Source organism: Perognathus longimembris, chromosome 5 (assembly GCF_023159225.1).
Source record: "Perognathus longimembris pacificus isolate PPM17 chromosome 5, ASM2315922v1, whole genome shotgun sequence".
Taxonomy (NCBI): Eukaryota; Metazoa; Chordata; class Mammalia; order Rodentia; family Heteromyidae; genus Perognathus; species Perognathus longimembris.
In genome coordinates this window covers 30,527,863-30,553,831 of record NC_063165.1, presented here as the reverse complement: position 1 = coordinate 30,553,831, position 25,969 = coordinate 30,527,863, and the positions used below count along the sequence as shown (strand labels likewise).

At 34.9% G+C, this 25,969-nt stretch overlaps 3 protein-coding genes across 3 annotated transcripts; all 3 read left to right on the top strand.

Annotated features, from left to right (window-relative positions):
* The first annotated feature begins 2,144 nt into the window (after window positions 1-2,144).
* LOC125351269 (olfactory receptor 5AC1-like) lies at window positions 2,145-3,077 on the top strand. The gene has a single exon (XM_048345972.1). It carries the CDS (start codon window positions 2,154-2,156, stop codon window positions 3,075-3,077), a length of 924 nt encoding a protein of 307 aa, XP_048201929.1. The 5' UTR covers window positions 2,145-2,153.
* A 10,218-nt stretch (window positions 3,078-13,295) lies between these two features.
* LOC125351268 (olfactory receptor 5H8-like) lies at window positions 13,296-14,225 on the top strand. The gene has a single exon (XM_048345971.1). The coding sequence runs from the start codon at window positions 13,296-13,298 to the stop codon at window positions 14,223-14,225; it is 930 nt and encodes a 309-aa protein (XP_048201928.1).
* Window positions 14,226-24,737: 10,512 nt separating this feature from the next.
* LOC125351266 (olfactory receptor 187-like) lies at window positions 24,738-25,667 on the top strand. Its single transcript, XM_048345970.1, has one exon. The coding sequence runs from the start codon at window positions 24,738-24,740 to the stop codon at window positions 25,665-25,667; it is 930 nt and encodes a 309-aa protein (XP_048201927.1).
* Window positions 25,668-25,969: the final 302 nt, after the last annotated feature.

Below are 25,969 nucleotides of genomic sequence, written 5' to 3'. Positions count from 1 at the left end.
AGAGATCCACCATGGCAAGAAGGGAAGCTTTGGGAATGCAATCAGCAAAGATATAAGCTTCAAAAAAGGACATGTTAATTCTCAGGAACATTTAAAGTTTCTAAATGGAAATCAGTTCATTTTATAGTTAAGTTACTAACCATTAAGAGATGTGAGGGGAATTATGATGAGATCATTCTAAACTCTGCTCAGTGATACCTTTACAAGTAAGGTTCCACAATGACCCCTGAGGACACAATGTGTAGTTGTAATTGTCACTACTGGTGTGTGTAATTTGGTGATTAGTAATTAGCGCACAATGCCCAGTAGAACAACTTTGACTTCATCTGGGAATCTCTAAGAAGCATTATGAGAATTGCAGTTTCATTTAAAGATGTGTTTGAAGTAGAAGCAATAAGCTCTATTGTCCTCCATGGCAGATATTTTTGTAAACCAATAACTGGTGCACAAATAGCATTGCTTTCTGCATTTTTATGTTCTTTCCAGAAAATGTGAACATTTCCAGTTGTCCAGTGTTTTACAGAAACCGGGTGAGAATGCAGGTATTTTATGATTCCAATAACTAGACCTCTGCAATGTGTTTACCAGGTAACACTATATCAAAGTAAAAATCTAAAATTCTAGACAACTTATGAGAAAGAATCAGGAAGCAAAATCTGAGTACAAAAATATTACTGCCCATTTAAATATGCTTCATGAATTTAGTGGTATTGTTCTGTACATAAGAAATGTACAGAACAGGTAAAATTGTAGTTTTAAAATAAACCTTGAGGACTACAAAAGAAAATTAAAATTATTGTCACAATTACAAGGAATATTAATGTATTCAGGCTATTTTGTAATTTTTTAAATGAGGAAAGAAGCTATGATGCTTACATCTTACTGATATGTAATTTAAAAAATCAGAATAAAACAAAATAAAATATTTTAAGTAAAAATTGTGACTTAACGTATATGTAGTTGAATACATTAAGAATTCCTTAATTTAATGGAATATGGGGACTTGAACTAAAACCATTAAATATGACTTCCATAGATGCTTTGATTTTCCTTATATATTACAAAATGCTTGAGAAAATGTTATATTGATTATACTTTGGGGGAGAAACATATATTGCTTGCTGTTAAGAATAGCAATATTTCACTTAGGCATGTATAGAGAAAACTGGATCAGACATTCAGGAAAACCTCATTTTTGATTCTTCTCCATAAGCATATATTGCAAACACGAATTCAAAATTCACTCATTTGGTCTTTTGTTTTAAGTGAACATAAACTAATGTTTCACAATTGTGAATTTTACTGTTCTTCAATTCAGAAAAATAGCATTAATACTTATTTTAAAATTAGACTATTTTTGAGCATTTTGTCATAGTAAAATATTTGATGCTCCATTCAGTAAAAGGTATGATTGTAAAATTATGAAAATGTTTCGTGATACAATCTTCTATTTTCAAAAGTAATAAGGTTTTTTTTTCTGAGTTTCTTCAGTGACTAAATAATAGTATTGAAATCTCCTTACTGGAAGCAAACATTTAATGTTGCTTTCATAATAATGCCAACTAGTATAGCAATTCAGGAATTTTTTTTTTTTTGGCCAGTCCTGGTTCTTGGACTCAGGGCCTGAGCACTGTCCCTGGCTTCTTTTTGCTCAAGGCTAACACTCTGCCACTTGAGCCACAGCAGCACTTCTGGCCGTTTTCTGTATATGTGGTGCTGGGGAATCGAACCCAGGGCCTCATGTATACGAGGCAAGCACTCTCGCCACTAGGCCATATCCCCAGCTCCAGGAAAAATTTAAATATTACTGAACCTACTGAATTAAAACTCCTAAAAAATATCTGTTACTTTCTCAGAATCCTATTGCATATCATTAGAACATTTTTTAAGATGAGCATACAAAATTCTAAACTTTCTTTAGATTGAAAAGGACTTTCAATAAACATGTCATTTAGATGAATTATTTTGAAGATAGCTTCAAAATATTTCAATGACATGAATACATATAGAAGAAACCACGTTAAAAATACTTATCAAGTGAGAAGCATGCTTAGGAAATGTCAGTCATCCACATATACAAAGATAGCTATTCTTATGATTTATATATCTGTTTAACAATTATTCTTGAATTCTAGTAATTGCCCGGTTCAGATATGGTTGAAGAAAATCTAACTCTGGTGACTGAGTTTGTGCTCACAGGACTCACAGAACATCCAGGGCTGCAGGTGCCCCTCTTCCTGGTGTTCCTCCTCATCTACCTCATCACCATGGTGGGCAACCTCGGGCTGATTGCTCTCATCTGGAAGGACCCCCACCTTCACAACCCCATGTACTTATTCCTCAGCAGTTTGGCCTTTGCAGATGCATGCACTTCTTCTTCTGTGACCCCTAAGATGCTCATTAATTTTCTGTCTAAGAATCATGAGATATCCCTGTCTAAATGCTTCATTCAATTTTACCTTTTTGGTTCCAGTGCAACCACAGAATGCTTCCTTCTGTCAGTCATGGCCTATGACCGCTATGTGGCTATATGCAATCCTTTGCTTTATCCAGTGCTGATGTCCAACAGACTCTGTGCTCAATTTATATATTTTTCATATTTTGTTGGTTTTGTACATTCAGCAATTCATGTATGCTTGTTGACTAGACTAGTCTTCTGCAAGTCCAATATCATCCATTATTTCTACTGTGAAATTTTACAACTGCTTAAAATTTCTTGCACAGATCCTACAGTAAACATGCTTATGATTTTAATCTTTTCTGCCTTTATACAAGTCCTCACCTTTCTGACAGTTATCATTTCGTACTCTTTTGTCCTCTTTGCTGTCCTGAGACAGAAGTCTGAGAAGGGTAGAAGCAAAGCCCTATCCACATGCGGTGCTCATCTGCTGTCTGTCACTTTGTTCTATGGCACTCTCTTCCTCATGTATGTGCGCCCAGGGTCTGTGCCAACAGAAGAGCAGGACAAAATGTATTCTTTGTTTTACACAATAATAATTCCCCTGCTAAATCCTTTCATATACAGCCTGAGGAACAAGGAGGTTATAGGTGCCTCAAGAAGAATAATGAACAAATAAATTATTGTCACATTTACATTTCACATTCTTAGAGAGAACTCAACAGCTGTGGATTAGCCACTGTTCTGCCATTTTCCTGGATTCTCCCTGTGCTATGAAAGAACTTGGCTTTGTATTATACTTTCCTGTATTTCAGTCCAATCATAATTTGGTAATATTACTCATAGATAGCTTATTTAGATATTCTAGATTATTTAAGACTCCATTTTATCTGAACATTTACCTTTTTCCAAAATAGCTATTTCCTCCTGAGTCCCACAGTTACAGGCAGTAGTTGGTAATTTTATTTAGAATAACTTGGTGACAATATCTCCAATTGAGGCTGACATGTCAAGGCAGCTTATTAGAAGATTCTAGCCCCCTACCCACCAACCTCCACTCAGTTTGGCAAGTAAGCAATGATTTTTTGTTCTCTACTTCAATCACTAACTCTAGTAGAATGATAAAAGTACAATTCTACTTCATGTTAAAACATATTTCAGGGGCTGGGGATATAGCCTAGCGGCAAGAGTGCCTGCCTCGTATACACGAGGCCCTAGGTTCGATTCCCCAGTACCACATATACAGAAAACGGCCAGAAGCGGCGCTGTGGCTCAAGTGGCAGAGTGCTAGCCTTGAGCGGGAAGAAGCCAGGGACAGTGCTCAGGCCCTGAGTCCAAGGCCCAGGACTGGCAAAAAAAAAAAAAAAAAAAAACCATATTTCAGTGGGCTGGGAATATGGCCTAGTGGCAAGAGTCTTGCCTCATATACATGAAGCCCTGGGTTCGGTTCCCCAGCACCACATATATAGAAAATGGCCAGAAGTGGCTCTGTGGCTCAAGTGGCAGAGTGCTAGCCTGGAGCAAAAAGAAGCCAGAGACAGTGCTCAGATTCTGAGTGCAAGTCTGGCAAGACTGGCAATAAACAAACAAACATATTTCATAGAAGAAATGTAGTGTTTAGTCATAAATGTTTGGAAATGTATTTTATTAAGGATATTACATATACCATAATATTTGAATTTTATAAATATAAGGGTAGGTTAGTGTCTTTGTGATTGTACTGCTGGTCCTGTGAATTTTACATGAAATTTTGTGGCAGAGAGGAAGAAGACTTTCAGATACAAGAAAATTTCCCATATAATGATGGAAGTAAATATTTTACAGTGACTGTGTGTGTTGATGGCTCATGCCTATAACTGAAGCTTCCAAGGGGGTCTCAAGTCTATTCTGGGCAGAAAATCTATGATACTCCATAAAAATGGAGAAAGTGAAGGATGATGGGGCTTACCTGTCATCCAAGCTACAACTGGAAATTAAAACTGGTCATTGTCCAAGTGGCAACACAAGAAGCTAAATCCTATCTCAAAAATAACCAGAATATTCAAATGCAATTAAGACCTGTTCCCATCTCCTTGAAGCTAGGAATCAAGTTAATATTTGTATGTAATTTCATTAAAATGTCTGGCTTATTCTGAGAATAATATTCTCTATATTTGGCCATTTGTGGCTTCAAAGAGTACTTCTTTATGTTTAAATAGTATTCTATTGAATTGAAATATAAGTCTATTGGTCTATAAAAAGTTGAAACCAGCACCAAAGAAAGACTAGAGATGTGGTTCAGTGCACGACTGCCTGCCTGGCAAGAGTGAGTTCAAATCACAACACTACCAAAAGTTGTTGCACTGAATTTTGTTGTGTGTGGATACATACATGCATGCATACATGGGTAAGTATCCACTGTCACAGTATTACAATATTCATTTATTATATTACTAAATAGACATTGACATAGATAGACTTAGATAATTCAATTCCTCTTCTACTAAAACAATCACATTCCTCAAGTTTTCTGTTTATTTTGGCCATATGCACTTAGGGAAAGTTATAACAGAAAATGAGGATTTAAAGTGTCAAAGAAATATGCTTTTAGATTGAGTTTTTTTTGCAACAAATATATCCATAATTTATCTAAGTAATAATGTATATAAAATATATTTTATCATAGCTGTATTTATCATAAGTGTATTTTAAATGGTAGTATAAAATTTAAATAAGCAGTTACTTATAATACATATTATATACATAAGTTTGTTTTACCTGGAATAGATGAAGTGAATATGTAAATTGAAAGGTAAGATATGAGATGTATCCTGTGTTCCTTGAAGATAATATACTTATTAATTCACCCAGAGTCGCTAGACTCTTTGTTGCAGAAGTAAATGTTTATGGCCATATGTCTATAGATTCTAGAAGGAACTATTTAATAATTGAGATATCTTGCAACAGATAAACATTAGAAATGTGATGAGTTTTCTAATCTGGATACTCAGATTGAATTTTCAAAAAAGTAAATATATGTGGTGCTCACAAATTCTATTCCATACAACAGAAAATTCTCTATTCCATCTTCCCCCCCAAATAGGTAAATCCTTTGAGGATGGTTCATTTCCTTGATCTTTGACAATGTAAATCTAGTGTAGTCAAACTACAATATTTAAATATTAAGAAATAAAGTTGCATGTCATAAGTAACACTATTAAGAAAATAATTATATTTGCTCTAAATAAATATACACATACGTACACAAATATATTCTTACAAATAAGAGATCTCATGATAGTAACATTCTGTGGTTTGTCATGTGATCGAGGCTGGTATAACCTTTCAAATATATCCTTATTTACTTTACCTTTAGCAGTCAACTCATGAAATCATGGCATTTACCTGCTCCAATGACTCAAACTTTAAGTTTTTTTTACAATGGTATTCAGCCATTAATTGTCCTATATGGCCTGGATTATTGAAATTTTCATTGAAATTAATCACAGAAGAATGTACAGATATTTCTGTCCCTTAGCTTCCCATCTCTGCTATAAACTATATAGGTGAACCAAATTTAAGAAAGAAATATGGTTTGAGTTTTCAGTCTATGGTCACAGTTCTATTGTTTCTCAGTGTGCAGTGAGGGATGGTATTATGTAATGAAGCAAAGGAAAAACTCTTGGGAGCTAGAAAAAAAAAGCCTCAAGGATAAGGAATGAAGACAGAATAAGCTATGAATTCATACATGGGATAATTCATTAATTAGAACTAACTAGAATCCTCATTATCCAAATGTCTGCAAAATGCTGATCCATGGGGGTAGAAGAGATTTATGTCTTCAGAATTTGGAAGACATTTCAGATCTTAATCATAGCAGTATTCATCAGATACTAGATTCTGGCCCAATTTTATTTTATTTGAAGAAACAGTTGAGAAGAAATTATGCTTAAGTAAGAACCATAGATATTCTAGATGATTATGGAAAGATTCGGATGAAACAGAATCCTCCAAAAAGGCACAACTTGGAGTGTTTTGTGTTTTGAGTTGTTCACTTTTCTCAGAAGCAGCAATGGCCAATCATTTGGTTATATGAAGATTCACATTTGCTTGGTCAAAGATTTAGAAAGATCATGATTGTAGAAATGGCTAAATAACACTTTGTGGGAAAGATATACTGATATATATCTTTGAATAAACCCAAATCATCGGGATATTTATAGCTTATGTGAATGCATTCCAAAGGGGAGGGTGGTCCCAAGAAGCAGGAGTTTAACAGACAATGGAAGAGGTTAAGCCATTTTTTGTTATTACCATTCATTCTATTCTAGGAAAACATAAGTAACAGTATATCATTATATACAGATACATGTGACAATAAATTTATGGGAATGAATCATAAAATTTCAAAACCAAGAAAATCTCACCAAATCACTAATCAGAAAAGCACTTGCTATAGCTGATTCTAAGGTTAAAGGCTTGAGAACCAAGGCATCCAATTATTCCGGTCGCAGAATTCAGGAATTGAAGCTCTGCTGTCCAATGACATAAAAAGATGGGCATCCTATATCTACAAGAGGTGGAGGTGGTTATTATTGTTTGCTTTTTCTTCCATCCTGGAATGTAAACCTATAGCATGGTTCTTGTCTGCACTGCATGAGGAGGAATCTTCCTTGATTTGATGTCAATCTCTTGTAAAACCAAGTATCAGATCTTTTGAGGAACACTTATCTGAGTGTCCCTTAACTGAGTCCCAAGACCTTGTTATATATTTCCAAATTTATTTATTGCTGCTTCACATGATACATAATATATAATGCACATTTATGGTCACATGACAACACTATGGCTTTTACTTCCACATTTAGTCTTTTTTTTTTTTTTTTGGTTGAATGAGTCTCAAAGGATTTAATTGGGAGGGGGGTTTATATAGTGGTAATGGGGGGAATGGGAAGGACTTGGGCCATTGGCTAAGCCGGGCTGCCCATCAGATGATGTCATGAAACTTCCTTTGTGGGCTGGACAACCCTATGGTGGTGGTACACACGTGTTCACCCCCCAGGGGCTGGGGGCTTCTTTTCCAGTTGAGGCCGGAAGGTGGGAGGGGCTCCCTCCTACACTGTCCCAGGGCTGGGGGAAGGGCAGCATCTCGCTCTTGGCGCTCTTGGCGCCCTTCCCCCACCAAGGCCAAAACTGAGTCCCCAGCATCTCCCCCTTTTTTAATTTTTTCAATGAGCAGGGGATGCTGTAAATACATGGCATAAGTGGGCATAAGGCAAATGCTGACATAAGATCTGTGGGGCCCCTTCCACAAAAGGGGTGAGGGGTAGGTAAGGGGCCATCCATGTGATTTCGTCCAGAGATGCTGGAGTCCTTAGCTGGTCTCGTGCCAAGTGAAGACATTCCTCTTTTGGCAGTGAGGTAGAAGTAGGCTGAAGCCCTGGCATCCCTGGTAGTTCACAGTAGCTGATAACGGTCTCCTGCCATATGCAGTCATACTTTCCATATTTCCATGGAAGAGCAGAAGTCCACCATGGTCCTCATTTTCCCAGAAGTTTCCGAGGCTGGGGCCTCCAGGGTTCAGGTCTGTGTTAGGGTGACGGCTATGAACGGCAAATTCCCAGGTGGTGATCTCAGCAAGAGATTTTATTCGGCAGAAGGAGTAAGGCGTGTCCTTACCGGACTGCTCTAGGTTAAAGTAGGATGCCAAAATCCCTTCCTCACCCCCCATAATGTGTCAGGAACTGCAGGACAAAGATAACGGGGAGACGGCTGGATGGTTGAATGAGTCTCCCACATCTAGTCTTTATCAAGGTTCAGTGACAGAAGAAAAGTTGTTCTCAAATCATTGGATTTTATGCTTTAGTTAAGAGTGTTCAATAGTGTTCAATTATGTTGTATATCATGTTTCTTTGTCCATGTATTACATATGGGCATATAGGTGTATCCCATACTGGCCTTTTATAAATATGAGTATGCAAGTGTTTTCTCTATATACTGGTTAACAATTAACTTTGGTATACCCAATGAAATGTCGCAGGTTCTTGTGGTAGTTCTATTTTTAGTTTTAGGGTTGTTCTCTAAAAAGAAACATATGTAGTCTTTCTATAATGAATATACTAATTTAAATTCTCACCAACAGTGCACGTGTCCCTTCTATTCACCACCTTTATTAGCATTTCTTCTATGTATTTATTTTGTTTACATTTAGTTCTTACTGGGTGATGTAATGTCACACTACACTTATAATTTTAATTAGATATCAACTAAAGATATCAAGATTTTTTTCATATATATATATTGACCTTGTGTCAGTCTTTTGGACAATGCATTTCCAGGAGTTCTCCTTTTAAAATTTTAGGTTGTTTTCGTTAAAATAAAATATTTTGGTGGACTATGTTGTTTTGGTAAGGTATTGATAAAAAATATGGTCTCTACGTGAGTGTTCTGTACATTGCTTTCATGTTTATTGCTTATACATAAATATGTGTATAACTTATGTATATAACATTTTATTTTCCACCTACACATATATATTACTTTCATATGCATTACTTATACACATATATTTATATATACATATATTTATAGAAATATACATATATTTATACATATATTTATTTTATATGCACATATATAGACACACATGTACATATCTTGGTAGAGACCACTCTATCAATATCTACTCATTATATACACAAATATAGTGTATATATACACAAACAGTATATATATATATAAATATATATATATATACACAGACAGACTAGTCTATACTATGTATGTCCATATTGTATTTACACACACTATGTATTATATAGATATATTCATACATATGTGTATATGTACATATATGTGTGTGTATATGTGTGTGTGTGTGTGTATTCAATCCTCATCAGGTATTAATACAAAAATCCAGCCCAAACTCCCAAGATTAAAATATCTAATGCACCTTTTATTATTTAAAAAGAATATGTTGGTTTACATTTTCTATAAGAGATCTGAACAAGTGTTTATGCAGTAAAATATATACTAGAAAAATGGATGGAATGGTTGGAATTGGTGGGACTGGGTAATATTTATCAAGGTGATTGTACTAATCAACCGACATCTTAAAGAGTAGCCTCTTTTTCCAGTTACTTAAAGATAATAGAAACATAAGTTAAATAAATAAATGTGGACTTGTTAATAAGCACATATAATACATAGTGAATAAGCATATACATAGAAAAGCTGAGGTTTGATTAACCTGTCAGAAATGACAATTGTGGGTGAATCATGCACCCAAGTATAATTTTGATCATCAGAACTAATGCAGTCTTCTTGATATCCAGTAGAGATTGTAATGCCCTGTGGGATGACTAGGATTTTGCAAGTATATTCATATCAATAAAGTCCAGTGGAAGATCTTCACACGTACCTGAGGGGATTTCCAGGGCTCTCTTAGGGGATTTTTTTTTTCTATGCCTTCCAGTCCTGGCAAAAATCCAGAGATATTCAACTGATTTACAACTGTATTTAAAGAAAGTTATGTAAGAAATATTTTTCTGCATTGGGAATTGAAGCTTTGACTATGAATCATTGTGGAAAGATTTGAGACCAGAGCTGTAGTAACACTTGTGCTACAACACATTTTTATTTTTGAAAGGCTAATAATTATAAAGGTTCTCCATAATTTTAGAAGATATTGGTAAGAACAAATAGTTTCATAGTATTTAATATTTTTCATAAAGAACTTTTTAGATTGATGAGGTTTAATTTTTCTTAACTTGGGATAATTTTAGATTTGGTTTACAGAATGTGAATTATTCAAGACTGAATGGGAAATAAAGAACTGAGTAAGCGCATTTTATTCTCATGACTAAAGTAGGAATAACTAAAGTATCTATAAGTTGATTGATTCCAGAAGAAATGATCCGTTAATTTATTATCCCATCTGTGAAAACTTGATACATTCTAGTGAACTCTAATGACAAATGCTTCAAAACTTTACAGATTTACATCATTATAAAATTTAGATAAGAGATATTTATGATTGTTCTGGTAATGAAAATGCATTTGGAATGATCGCAACTTATAATTCAAACTTAAACATTAATTTATGTATACCTTTCTCCTAGACATTAATGTTATACCTGTATATGTATATGCATGTGTGTGAGAAAGTATACATGATATATTCAAAATATATGCATAAAATTGAATACAGATATTATAACTACTCTATTTTAAAGATATATAGCTACCAATAGAAAATATTGAATTAAACAATTAACAACATATAAATTTCTCTGAGTAGTTTTAGAGTATTATTTAGAGTACTATTCTTTCTTTGCATATGTATATATATATGACTTGAGAGCTTATACCTATGATTGTGTATGTATACATATGTGTATAATGCAATATGTGTATATGTGTGTATATATACACATATACAAATACATATATGTATATTCACTTTCCTTTGCAGGATCCAGTATTTGAAAAAAGCCCACAAACAAGTAACATTTTTCCCAATCTTTTATTGTGAATTGAGCACAATTTGATTCAATCCTAATAAGTCTTACAAGAATTTTTATTTAGTAAACTGAAATATTAATAATTGTTCTTCACATAAACTATACTCAAATCTAGTCTTTGACTCATTTTACTCAATTGTAAGGAATGGTTCTCAGAGCCAGCAAGATTTCTTGATAAATTAATCCTAATTACTGGAAAGATAAGATGATGAAACATATAACAAACTTTTGTGCAGTGTTGGTATACATAAGAATGAGAAAATTAAAAATCAAAGTCTCTCAATCATAAATAAATTTCAACAGAAAATGATCTTGAATTGTAAATAAAAGATTCTCAGAATGTCTAATATTACTCAATATAATGGCCATTACTAATATAAATATCCTCACAAACTTCTGAAATATTCTAATTCTACTCTAATTCTAAGTTATCTCTTATGTTTCCCTTCTCTCATTTCTTTGGCTTGCTTCTCATCCTATTTGATTTGAGAACTTTGTGGTGTAGCATTCTCTGAACATGAAAGAAAGCTTTATCTTTAAAAAATTATTATAAAGCTTATGTACAGAGGGGATATAGTTACATAAGTCAAGTGTTGAGTACATTTTTTGAATAGTGTCACCTCTTCCCTCATTTTCTCCCAGTTTCTGTATTCATCCATCTAATTAATTTTTCTTTTGCTCTTTCCTCTAACTCTTCATTGCATTCCCCCCTCTCCCACCCCACCACTCACCAGAATTTCTCTTTACAATTCTGAACATTTACTTTATTGTTGTCTTCTTTCTCTCTTGTGTGCCTCTTTTTTTAAGTTTCAAATATTTAATAGAAGAAAATAATGAATGCTCACCATTGTCTCCATTCCATGGAGCTCCTTATGACGCTTGCTTCCGCTTTACATCTCCTTAGGCATTGCCCTCAGTTCTATTTCTTGAAAGAAAGAGCTCTTGATAAAGGTGGTAATTAACTCTTAACTCCTGCTCTCAGTAATATGCCTTCATTCTTTTTTTTTTGAGAACTGATGACCTATATCTTCATTTTTTTGTTTCCTTGAACATTTATTTTCACACTTGGCTCTGTCATTCTTAATATCTTTCCTTCTTTTATTTTTGTGAAACTCAACTATCATGTATTCCCCCTGCATCTTTTTTCAGTCACTCTTCAGAATCTTTTTGTTGTCTCTCCATACCAGAAGGTTTGTTGTCTCTCTATGCAGGGGTTTGGATTAAAATAAAAATACTTTTAATTGACATTGGCTTTAACACAGAAAAGGAGAAACCACCTAGCGAAAGTGAATCCAAGGAATAATGGGAGACAACAAACAGCCACGATCACATCTCAATAGTAGATGGAAGATAAGCCTTGAAACACACACTATCAGTTTGTTTGCAAATGCCAGAGGTTGGTGTAAGAATGATTATATCATTCTATATTCAATTCTAGGCTGGTAGCTTGAGTAGACAAATCTAAAATCACAGAGATAGAGAAGCAGACAGAGAATGTCTGCTTCTGGAAACTAGGTAGTTAGCACAAGTTAGATACTGGCCACATAATAGATGACCCTTAGACCTTTAATATTGTCTTTAATATGACATTTCAAGTTTTCACCTGATGTTTTTATTTTTTTTACTCTTCAGTGTATGTATGGTTCATAACTACACCCTATCTGAGCCAATGACTACCAAATCATTATTTATAGTACTCTATTGGATCCATACTGCCAGGTACAACTGTCTTGGATGTTTAGAGAATGCTGCTACACCACAGACTTCTCAAATCATATCATGTAAGGGTTCACTCTCAATTTTCCATTATCTTTCTACTCACCCAGACAATATTGTTTATTTACTGAATATCACTGACTACAAAGAACATGTGACTATGTCCTCATGACTGCATTCTGAAAGCTTTTGAATCAATTGCTTTATCCTTTCATCAATATCAATGGCATGCTACCCATAGAATGACACCCTACATGCATTTGATTATCTAGAGAGCACTATGAATATGTTCATTATTTAACCTCATTTCTGCAGTTCAATTGAATGCATTAATTTCAACTTTCTTATTACTGTAAATTGATGTAATTCTTTAGAGTAAATGAGATAAACAGTTACTCTAATAATTGTGAGACTAAGAGCAGTTAAAAGGGAGGGAACAGGTTGGAAGGGGTGGTGGGTGAGAATGTTAAAAAAAAAAAAAGGTGTCATTGATCAAAAGGCCCTGTATTTATGCACTGCTCTATTGAATGTGTAACTACTTAAAGAAAATAGAAATAACAAAATAAATAAATAAATTTAATTCTGATAACATGGTTCATCCTAAGTATTCATTTTATGGTCTTATTGGCTGATCTTTTTCCATGTGTGTTATTTCATTTAAGAAATCATTCTCTGGAGTCATGGGAAGGGAAAACTCCACATTTCTGACAGAATTTATTCTCACTGGATTTACACAACATCAAGAGCTTCAGCTCCCCTTGTTTCTAGTTTTCTTGATCATCTACGTGCTTACCATTGTGTGGAACTTTGGTCTGATTGCTCTCATCTGGAAGGACCCTCACCTTCATATCCCCATGTACATTTTCCTGGGGAATTTAGCCTTTGTGGATGCTTGCTTATCATCCACGGTGACACCAAAAATGCTGGTGGACTTCAGAGATGAGAGCAGGATGATTTCTTATTCTCAGTGTATGACACAGTTTTTTTCCTTTGCCATCTGGGCAACTGTAGAATGTTTTCTCCTGTCAGCAATGGCTTATGATCGCTATATAGCCATATGCAGCCCTTTACTTTATCCAGTGATTGTGACTAATACACGGTGCATCTGGCTAATAGTTTTGTCCTATGCAAGTGGACTTGTTCATGCTTTAATTCATGGAGTTTTATTATTCAGATTAACCTTCTGTAATTCTAACATAATACAACACTTTTATTGTGACATTATGCCATTGCTTAAGATTTCCTGTACTGACACTTCTATAGATTATCTAATGTTATTTATTTTTGCCGGCTTAATTCAGCTAGTTACAATTGGAACTGTTATTATTTCCTATACACTTGTGCTCTTCACCATTTTACGAGCGAAGTCGATGAAAAGCGTGCGGAAAGCGTTCTCCACGTGTGGAGCCCATCTCCTGTCGGTGTCCTTGTACTATGGAACCCTTTTCATCATGTATGTGCTCCCCACATCTCAGCAAGCAGATGACCCCGACATGATGGACTCTCTGTTTTACACCGTCATAATCCCTGTGTTAAATCCAGTGATCTATAGCCTGAGAAACAAGCAAGTCATAGATTCCCTGAGAAAAATATTAAAGAAACATTCTTAGATATGAAATTAATGTATCTTTCTGTTTAGTATAGACACAAATTTTTTTGCAGTCATACAGGTCTTGAAAGCTTTATGCCATTGTAATTTTCCTGTTCTTGTTCATTTCTAATTAAACTAACACTTTAAGCTATTTAATGGTATGAATTGGTATACCTAATAAAATTCCTAAAATACTGAGATTTTACATCTGAAAACATTCAGTTTAAAGTATGCAAGCATGTTAATTAATTACATGAAGAAATAAGCAAAACACTTCTCTGCTATGTGTTCTTCATTGTGACTTTATTAGTGGAGAAAGTGTTAAAATACTGTTTCTTTCAAAATGACCAAAGTAGCTTCTATTATTGATGATTTTCTTGTATCCGCTTCCTGTGGTTGTACCTACACTATCTCTGTATCTTATTTGAGTATATTGAAAACCGTGTATACTGGTATTAGAACTAGGAAATTGAAAGGGAATACCAAAATTGAGAGACACAGGGTAAAAAAAGACAACTACAAAAGCAATACTTGCAAAACTGTTTGGTATAAATGAACTGAACAATTCATGAGGGGGAAAGGGAAAGGGGGAGGGGGAAGGGGGGAATGAGGGATGCCGAGGTAAAAAAAAGTACAAGAAATGTATCCAGTGCCTAAGGTATGGAACTGTAACCTCTCTGTACATCAGTTTGATAATAAAAATTTAAAAAAATAATTCACCAAAAAAAGAAAAAAAAACCAAAATAACCAAAGTAAAAGATTTATTTTATCGCTGGAAATTTTCTGCTGGATGGAGATTTATCACACTTATTTTATCATGTTGGCATGTTTGTGTTTAGCCATCTAGGTGATGTGTCAGGAATCTCGTAGTCGTTGAATCTTTTCTCCTAACAAATGTTTAATGGTGAATTTTTGTTTTGTAAATATTCAACTAACATATGCTGTTGAGAAATAAACAGGTCTTGGAATGCTGTATTGAGAAAAAAATGACACAGAGAAGGCATAACTGTATCTAGATGTAGAGAGAGACAATGTGAGGCTATTTACAGTGTATCTGAAGACCTTTGAAGCTTTATTTTTATGATATATGCAATGACTAATACAATTATGCAGTGTGAGAAGATTTTCTGGTTCAGAAACTAATAGTTGAGACAGAAGCATTAAGTTTCATGGACATAGAGAAGAAATGTGGCAGAAGAGCCACTCTTCTAGATTGTGTGAATAGGAAATCAGAACCATCTCAGTAGGTACTATAACATATTACTGAACATGTTGACAAGCATCTATTAATAATAAGAAAATGTGATGTCATAGCACGCTATGTATGTGTGTGTGAAATACATAGAAATAGGCAAGTTTGTCAGCCTCACTTATGAGAAGATCTTAAATATTAGGTTTCCTCTTATTTCATACACTCATAGTTTAATCAATGAGCTATCTTCCTTTCCACTTCCACCCATTTTTACATATACCAGTCAGGATCACTCTGCAAAAAGTATTCATATATGTACTTGGTAAAACTCAAGTAAGTTATGTCTTCTATCATGTCATAAAATCCTCTTCCAGATTTTGTTCTTATACAGAAGTTTGATTAAAGAATATTACCTTTTCAGTAAGTTTTAACAATCATTCTTGATAACCAATCATGTATATATGTAATAGTTGAATATATAAGTATCTAAATATATAAATACAGATAAATATGAACATATAAATACAGATATGAAATATTTTGATAATTTAGTTTCTTATGTGTCAATATACAAGATATAATAAACTATGTTGTTTATGCAGTCATGAGCTTTGAGCTCAGTGATTAAAGCATCTTAGGCTGGTGCTTTCCTACCTGTGTCATGCCTCCAGCCCTTTCACATGTGATTACTTTGTAGTAGAGTCTCACTCTTTATCTGGGACAGGCTTAGATCATGATTCTCCTATTTATTTTTCCAGTGGTGGCTGGGATGATAGGTATGTTCATCATATCTAGCTTTTTATGTTGAGATAGGGTTTGTAGGCTTTTTATTTATTTTTTGACCCAGTCTGGTTCTCTAGATCTCAGCTTCTCACATAGCTGGAACAGTAAGCACATACCATTGCTTTCAGCTACTCTTTGACATAGGTCTTAGGAACGCTTTTGCCTGAGCAAAGTCAATAGCCTTGATTCTCCCTAATCTTGCCTCCTGAGTAGTTAGCTTACCAAAATGAATCACTAGTATTCAGTTAAGCATATATTCCCCTAACAATGTTTACTCAGCCAGAATTACTTGGGGTTCCTTTCAAAATGAATTCAAATTTCTCTCTAGAAACTTTTTGTCTACTATAATAAATGAATGATGCAACCCTCTGGACACACTCCCTTAGACACTGGTTTTGCTCATAAAGTTTCTATGCAGAAAAATCAGCTCCTACTTCAATGTCAATCTTACATAACTTATTTAACATTAAAAAGTTATGCGTATGTGTCACATATTTGACAAACACTTAAACATATATATAAATATATATATACATATAAAAATATATATATGAAATTTGTTAGCCCAAATAAACAATGGTCAAAGATGTGAAGACTAAATTCACAGAAGAGATTTATCCATGCCAAATAACAGCTCCAAGTCATGCTGGCTTGTCAGTAATGTGGCAATGTGGACACAAACCTCAGTGAAATGTCACTCAACATATACTTTTGAAAAGGTTAAAAGTAGAAATCCATGTCACTATATTTTTGTGGTAAAAATAATAAAAATTATGAGTAAGGAGATAATCATAAATAATTTAGGGCAGGAGTCACTTAAGTCAAATTGATTTAGTTAAGAGTTACCTCCACACATCCTATTGTTTACTCCTTGGTTTTGCATAATATACTGCCAGGAAATTTTGTGTAGTATATTTTTTCTACATGCTCCTTGTCGCCCAGGTTGATAATTGGAGGAGGTAGAGAAGAAGGAAATGGGGAAGAGGCAGAGCCCACAAAATCATCTTGAATCTTTCCATGATGTGTTGCCTTAGAGTGTAAAAACAAACGGACAAGTAGAAATAATTGCCCAGGCTTTTTTTTTCTTTTTCTTTTCTTATTTATTGTCAAAGTGATGTACAGAGAGGTTACAGTTTCATACATTAGGCCTTGGGTACATTTCTTTTATGGTTTGTTACCTCCTCCCTCATTCTCCCCTCCTCCCTTCCCTTTTCCCTCTCCCCCCATGAGTTCAGTTGGTTCACATCAAATGGTTTTGTAAGTATTGCTTTTGGAGTCATTTGTCTTTTTATCCTTTGTCTCTTGATTTTGATATTCCCTTTCACTTCCCTAGTTCCAATGCCAGTATATACAGTATCCAGTGTACTCAGATGAGATACAGTGATAGTGCGGGTACAACCACAGGAAGGGGATACAAGAGGATCATCAACAATAGAAGCTATGGTTTCACATGGCATGTTGAAAGTAATTACAACAGTGATATAACAGTCATTTCTATAACATGGAGCTCGTTTTACTTAGCATCATTCATGCTTTCATAAGGGCATAGCTATTTGGCTCTTGTGATCCTCTGCTGTGACTAGCCTAAACCTGTGCTAATTATTCCCTATGAGGGAGACCATAGAGTCCATGTTTCTTTGGGTCTGGCCCACTTCACTTAGTATAATTTTTTCCAAGTCCTTCCATTTTCTTACAAATGGGGCAATGTCATTCTTTCTGATAGAGGCATAAAATTCCATTGTGTATATGCACCACATTTTCCAGATCAACTCATCTACTGAGTGGCTTCTGGGCTGGTTCCATATTTTAGCTATGAAAAATTGTGCTGCGATGAACATTATTGTGCTGGTGGCTTTAGTGTGTTCTTGTTTGTGGTCTTTTGGGTAGATACCCAAAAGTGGGGCTGCTGGGTCATTGGGGAGCTCTATGTTTAGCCTTCTGAGGAATCTCCATACTGCTTTCCAGAGTGACTGAACCAGTTTACATTCCCACCAACAATGAACTAGGTTTCCCTTTTGGCCACATCCCCTCCAACATTTATTATTGTTAGTTTTCTTGATAAAAGACATTCTTACTGGGGTGAGGTAGAATCTCAATGTTGTTTTGATTTGCATTTCTTTTATGGCCAGTAATGTAGAGCACTTTTTCATATGTCTCTTGGCCAAACTTCAAGCTGTATTATAAAGCTATAGTAATAAAAGCAGCTTGGTATTGGCACCGGAACAGGCCTGAAGACCAATGGAACAGAATTGAAGACCCAGAAATGAGCCTGCAGAACTATGCCTACTTAATATTTGATAAAGGAGCTAAAAAAATAGGATGGAAGAAAGATAGCCTCTTTAACAAATGGTGCTGGCAAAACTGGTTCAACACCTGCAACAAACTAAAACTAGATCCTTGTATATCACCCCACAACAAAATCAATAACAAATGGATCAAAGACCTCGAAATTAAAACAGATACCCTGAAAACACTAAAAGTAGGAGTAGGAGAAAAACTTGGGCTCCTTGGCACAGGACGAAACTTCCTTAACAAAGACCCAGAAATGCTACAAATCAAGGAAAGGATGGGCAAATGGGACTGCATCAAACTGCAGAGCTTCCGCTAGGCAAAGAACATAACTCGCAAGATAAACAGAAAGCCCACAGATTGGGAAAAGATCTTTACCGGCCATACAATGGACAAAGGGCTCATATCTAAAATACATGCAGAACTAAAAAAATTACATTCCTCCAAAACAAAACCTCAAAGAACTAACAGCCCCCTCAACAAGTGGGCTAAAGACTTAAAAAGAGACTTCTCTGATGAGAAAATGAGATTAGCATAGGTTTTGATGAAGTAAATGAGACCAATGACTGAGTAAAATGCTCTACTCTAAGATAGATGTGATCAATTTTATCGCTTTCAACAAAAGTTCTTGGGAATCCTATGAAACCATCACTTTTTAAAGTCTCTAAGAATATTATGGATAATATATAGTCATGTTTGTTTTATTATTTTATTCCAAAAATATTCAATAAACAATGGCTTCAACTGGCAATTCAAAATATGAACTCTGCTTTTCCTCTATTGTTTGTACATGTTGAGGGAAGACAAAATATTGATTAAAAACATATAGAGTATTCTACTTAGATATCAAATCTAAAAGCCTCCAACATTAAAGTGAGTATTTTTCTGAATTATTATCTATTGACAGGTCTGGGTTTATACCTAAAGGAAAAAAATGAACAAGTTACATTTCTGTTTAAAAGTCCTCAGTGGTTTTCTTCTATGTTGGAGGAAAATACACAGTGCTTGAAGTCCGGTGCTGCTTTCCTGACCATACCTCCTTCCTGCTTCTGGATTCTCCAACCATCACATTTTCAATCATTAGCTTCCTCAGTGACTGAGGCTCTATAATACTCTTAGCCTTCCTGTGAGGAAGGTCTTTTTTCTACGATTTTCTTTCTATAAAGGAAGATGGCTGAGCTGGATACAAAACCACTAGAACAGAATCTTTATTTTAACAAACTTCTTGGGGCATGTTGAGACACTGATGTGGTGGAGCCGAGGTCCAGGCCACCCTCCCCTCTAGTCCTGTGTCCATGTTTTCTTTCCTTTTCCCCCATTAGGGTTTTTCATCAGATTTTAGACTAGTGGAGGAGCTAGCTCTATGCCTCCAATTTAAACAAGAAGACAATTTTAATTACAAATAACTTAAGAAGTAAACCTAGTCCACAGATTCTACAAATAATTTTCTCATTATCTTAGGAAAAATAATAATGATCAATACTTTGTTCTATATGACATGCCTAATATGCAGATGATAGGCAACTGGCAGCAATGGCATCACCATAATTTCAATGGTCAGAACTGTATTTGCATGGAGTCGATGGATGTTTATGATGCTAGAATCTGTTATGTCTTTCAGGCCATGTGGACTTGTGCTGTGTGTCCAAAATGGCCTGTCCTGCAGTGAAGCATCCATGGTCTACAGGGACTCCTAAGGCTTTCTCGTGGGAATTTCTCCAAGCTTTTCTCTTCACGAGGAAGCACACACTGTACAATTCTGTGATTCTTGTGTTGAGGAACACGTGTATAAATAACGTGTTTAAGCTTGGGGAATGAGTCTTCCAAAAGGGATCACCATGAAAAGAATCGCTGCCTGTGTTAGGGATATTTCTGTGTTACTGTGTTTTTCTGCTTTAGAAAGTCTGACCACTTTCTTTTTTTCCATCAATGTGATGTACAGGAGAGTTACAGTTACATAGGTAAGGTAGTTAGTACATTTCTGATCACTTTTAAGGGTCAAAGTATGGGTAAGAGATAAATACTTTCCTTTATGTTACTTTTTGAATGTTTTACTTGGTATTCAATTTATAATAATTTTATATTTGGCTTGTGAGGTGTAAATAAAAACAGCGATAGCAATAAAAAGATTTACCTATGTGTTTTTATCTTTTTGATTAAATATGAATAAGTAATAAACCTGAATTATTCTTTTCAAATATTCTTTATTACTTATCTAGCCTAACAATGACTTGAAGTTGTGAGGAACTGAAATATTGATTTAAAACTTATTTTATAAAGCTTGAGGTCTCCATGATACTTAGATTTAAGAAATTCAGCATATATTATTGTTTAATCATATTGTCTGACTCAAATTGTGACTTAACTATTTATAATTTCCTACTTGCATCATACTAAAAATAATCTAATCATATATATACATATATATATAGAGAGAGAGAATGGTATATATAATTTATTCAGAAGGAAAATACACAGAAACCTATTTTCAAGTTTAGTTTCTCCAGTGATCTAGGTTCTCTAAAACACACAGGATTGGTGCACTTATTATTTTATTAAGTACCTATATGGAAGCATACTGATAATATTATATTATCATGTGATTTGTGATTAAATGGAAGCAAATGATCACTATTTACATCTGGAAATATTGACATCATATAATAGATATTATTATGTATTTATATTATATACATATATCTCTATATTTCTTTTTTTTTTTTTTGGCCAGTCCTGGGGCTTGGACTCAGGGCCTGAACACTGTCCCTGGCTTCTTCTTGCTCAAGGCTAGCACTCTGCCACTTGAGCCACAGCACCACTTCTGGCCATTTTCTGTATATGTGGTGCTGGGGAATCGAACCCAGGGCCTCATGCATATGAGGCAAGCACTCTTGCCACTAGGCCATATCCCCAGCCCCATATCTCTATATTTCTAGTATATACCTCTAACATACATATATAATATAAATGATAAATTTTATTATGCTGAATATATAATATAATATAATATAATATAATATAATATATGTATGTGTGTATGTGTGAGGGTGTGTGTAATGCAGTCTTCAATTCAATTTTATTCACTTAGAAAAAACTGTGGGAAAAAAAGTTCTCTCTCACAAAATCAGCAAGATTTTTCAAGAAATGTAGTTCTAATTGTTGTAATGGCTCTGATAAAGTAACATTTCAATAGGGAAAGAAAGTAAAAATAGCTGGGAATACGGCCTAGTGGCAAGAGTGCTTGCCTCATATACATGAAGCCCTGGGTTCAATTCCCAAGCACCACATATATAGAAAACAACCAGAAATGGCGCTGTGGCTCAAGTGGCAGAGTGCTAGCCTTGAGCAAAAAAGAAGACAGGGACAGTGCTCCAGGCCCTGAGTACAAGGCCCAGGACTGGCAAAAAAAGAAGAAAAAAAAAAAAAAAGAAAGTAAAAATATATAAAGTAACAATATATATACCATTAACCCAAATTTCCAAAGTTATATGTGAAATAAATGTCTATTTTTGGAAAAGATCAGAAACATAGGAAAATATCAGAAATATATTTCTATAGGAATGTGAATTTTAATTTATAACAAAGAAAAGTAATTCTCATGACTAGGAAGAGTCAATGACCAGCATTCACACTCAAAACACTTAAAATCTGCTCTTTATCTTAAAACGTCCTGACACTTCCTTCCTTTGTATTCTGACTCCTTTTTCTACACCCATCATGTTCTTATTAAACTCTATCTATTTTTCTTCAGTCATTTTCCCGTTTTTATCCAAGATTTTCTTTCTACATCTCTTCTGTTTTTTTCTTCCTTGATGCCTTCCTCTTTTCTCCCCTCGTTTGTTTAGCCTCTTGGTTGAAGTCTTTTATTAGGTTTCTATATAGGTAAGGAGAAAAATTACAGTCTTTTATAACCAATAGACAAATGTCAACTCTGTTAACATTTCTTACAAAACTGTGCATCTTCCCCTGGATGTACTGCTACTTGCTTCCCATTTATTTCCTACTATTCTGTGACACCATCCCTATCATACACAGGACACTAGTCTCACTATTGCCACTAATTTATTTTTAAATTTCAGTCTTCAGTTGCCTTTATTTAACTCTTGATGCTATTGCAGTGGTTATCTTCGCTTCTAGCAATGTCCTTCACAGTATCATTCCCAGTGTCTTTTCTCTCTTTAGAACTGGAAGCCTCAGGCTGGGGATATAGCCTAGTGGCAAGAGTGCCTGCCTCGGATACACGAGGCCCTAGGTTCGATTCCCCAGCACCACATATACAGAAAACGGCCAGAAGTGGCGCTGTGACTCAAGTGGCAGAGTGCTAGCCTTGAGCGGGAAGAAGCCAGGGACAGTGCTCAGGCCCTGAGTCCAAGCCCCAGGACTGGCCAAAAAAAAAAAAAAAAAAAGAACTGGAAGCCTCAACTTTCCAGTAGTACTCGTGTCAGTATTCATTCTTCATTTTTAACTCAACCTGTTTGTAACTGGAAGATATGTTTTGATAGAAACTGAGTTTAACTTAGAAATTCTACTGGGAGATTGGTGTAATAATTGGGAAAGAAATATTCAGTAATGGAAGAGGAGAAAAATCAATATCCAAATTGAGGTTCTAACACACACTAGTTCCATGAGTGTTTTAAGTGCTGCTGAATTTCAGATGTGCCTATTAAAGCCATTGTGGGAGATACAAGATGTTTATGCTGGAGTCTTTGCAATGTTGTCTTTGATGATAATATTTTTAGTATTTGGATATTTTTCTTCATCTCTTCATATTCCATCCAAAACTAGCTGTGGGTAAATTTCATTGTAGATAAATGTCTTTATTGTCATGCTAGCAGAAATAAAATATCAGTTTCTTATTCCTTGGTTTTCACGATGGCTAAGAGCTTCTGCCTGAGATGAAAATTAGGTAGTAGAAAACAGACAGTGTTGGCCACAGAATAAATGAATACACATCTTTTAACTTTTCTTGTCTTTGTTCTCTTTGTATGTTCAGCAATAGGTAAGACATCCATGACTCTAATTCAATCCTCTACAACATTATTGTTGTTATGCCTTATTAGATTCATACTGTGAGGCATATGTCATTTATCTATGAAGCAGACATTCTTTTCAGAATGTTAGTACTTCATCCAGTTGTCCAGTTCATTGTTTTATAAATGTCTATTCATTGAATGGTTCACTGTGTCACTTCCCACTAGTGTCTCTGTTAAATTTTTTATTCTAGTTCTGTCTACTTCATACTCCCATTGTTGTATTACAATCATCTTATGTGAGTTGAAATCATCTGGTGATGGTTAATAAAATCCAGATGATAACAATTTATTTGAAAAGTACTAAATCAATTTACACTGAACTATGTCATAATCTATGTTTTTCTAAAAGTCTCAAGACAGTTCTGATATATAATCTGGTTAAAAAGCCTTGAAAATGAGAGATTATTTCATTAATGTTCCTAGTAATGTTTCTTACCAGCAACCCGTTTTAATCTACTATTATATGATGAGCTAAATACAATAGTTTTTCAATGCTTATATCTATGTTAAGATTTCAACTAAGCAACTGGTAGGTTACACCTGTAATCCTAGCTACTCAGGAGGCTGTGATCTAATAAATAAGGTTCAAAGCCAAGCCAGGAAAAAATTGAGAGTCCATCTCTAATTAACCAAGAATATACTAAATTAGAGGAGTGGCTCAAGTAGTAGGATGCCAGCCACAAGCATAAAAACTTTGTGAAAGTGCCTTTAGTTAAGCCCAGATACAGACAGACACAGACACAAGCACAGGCACAGACAGACACACACACACACACAGAAACAGAGAGACAGAGACAGAGACACAGAGAGACAGAATTTCAGTGAGTTAAAAATCATGATTGTATTCCAACTAAATGAGATTATTTTTCACTATTCAATTCACATCATCACCAAGGACTTACAAAGATGCTTTCCTTTGACACTGTCTCTATGATCCAGAAATAGGATTTTCTAAAACATCAACATACTTTCTACAAATTTCACATGTCTATTAGACAAATTTTCACTCTTCAAACCTGTTTATTCACTTTGAATTAACATGAATGAAATTACTGTATCTATTTCTCTCTGAAAATGTTTCCTTCTTTTATAATAATAGTAAGTAAAACTAAAATTTCATTCCATTAAATCTTTGCCTTATTTCAATTCCACTATTCTAGAGTTTACTTCATAAGCCCCACTGAATGTCCTCTACTCCTACTTCCTTTAGTTGCAGGGGACATCCTGTACGAACATGCAGAGGGAAAATGCAACGTTGCTGTCAGAGCTTGTTCTCATAGGACTCACACACCGACCACAGTGGAAAATCCCTCTGTTCCTGCTGTTCCTGGGGGTGTACTTCATCACTGTTGTCGGAAACCTGGGTCTGATTACTCTCATCTGGAAGGACTCTCACCTTCACATCCCCATGTACTTCTTCCTTGGGAGTTTAGCTTCTGTGGATGCATCTATATCATCGGTTGTGATTCCAAAGATGCTGGGTAACTTCTTAATGAAAACTAACACCATTTCTCTGTCCCAATGCATGACACAATTTTTTTTACTTAATCTCAGTGCAACCACTGAATGTTTTCTTTTGGCAGCCATGGCTTATGATCGCTATGCTGCCATATGCAATCCCTTACACTATCCAGCGATAATGACCAATAAACTATGCATTCGTCTTATAGCCTTGTCATTTATAGGTGGGCTTCTCCATGCTATACTTCATGAAGGTTTTTTGTTGAGATTAACCTTCTGTAATTCCAACACAATACATCATTTTTATTGTGACATTATATCATTGTTTAAGATTTCCTGCACTGATCCTTCTATTAATTATATAATTGTTTTTATTTTTTCTGGTTCAATTCAAGTGTTTACTATTTTGACTGTTCTTGTATCTTACACATTTGTTCTCTTTGCCATCTTAAAAAAGAAATCTGCCAAAGTGATACGAAAGGCCTTCTCTACCTGTGGAGCTCATCTCTTCTCTGTGTCTTTATACTATGGGCCCCTTCTCTTCATGTATGTGCATCCTGCTTCTCAACAGGTAAAGGATGAAGAAATGATAGACTCCCTGTTTTACACTGTTATAATCCCTGTGTTAAATCCCATTATCTACAGTTTGAGAAATAAGCAAGTCATAGATTCAGTGAAAAGAATTTTGAAAAGAAATGTTTAAAAGTGGATTGTAAACTATTCAGGTGGATAAAATTCAGAGAATTGTGGTTGAAAGCAATTCTAAGAAAATAGCCTGTGAGACATATTTCTAAAATAACTAGCAAAAAATCAAGGCCGGATGAGTGACGGAGCTAGCCCTAATACAGATAAATCATATTTTACCTTTTCTCTTTAATGTGCAAATAGCATATGTTTAATGTGGTTACACTTTGTTCATTGTCTAATGACTTTTGCAATTATAGTAAACCTGACATCTAATAAGGTAACTTTTAAGTACCTAACAGTAGTCTGTGTAGTATATGA

Bases quoted from the DNA above. Each gene is read 5' to 3' on its own strand.
- LOC125351269 (XM_048345972.1), top strand. From the start codon at position 2,154: ATGGTTGAAGAAAATCTAACTCTGGTGACTGAGTTTGTGCTCACAGGA.
- LOC125351268 (XM_048345971.1), top strand. From the start codon at position 13,296: ATGGGAAGGGAAAACTCCACATTTCTGACAGAATTTATTCTCACTGGA.
- LOC125351266 (XM_048345970.1), top strand. From the start codon at position 24,738: ATGCAGAGGGAAAATGCAACGTTGCTGTCAGAGCTTGTTCTCATAGGA.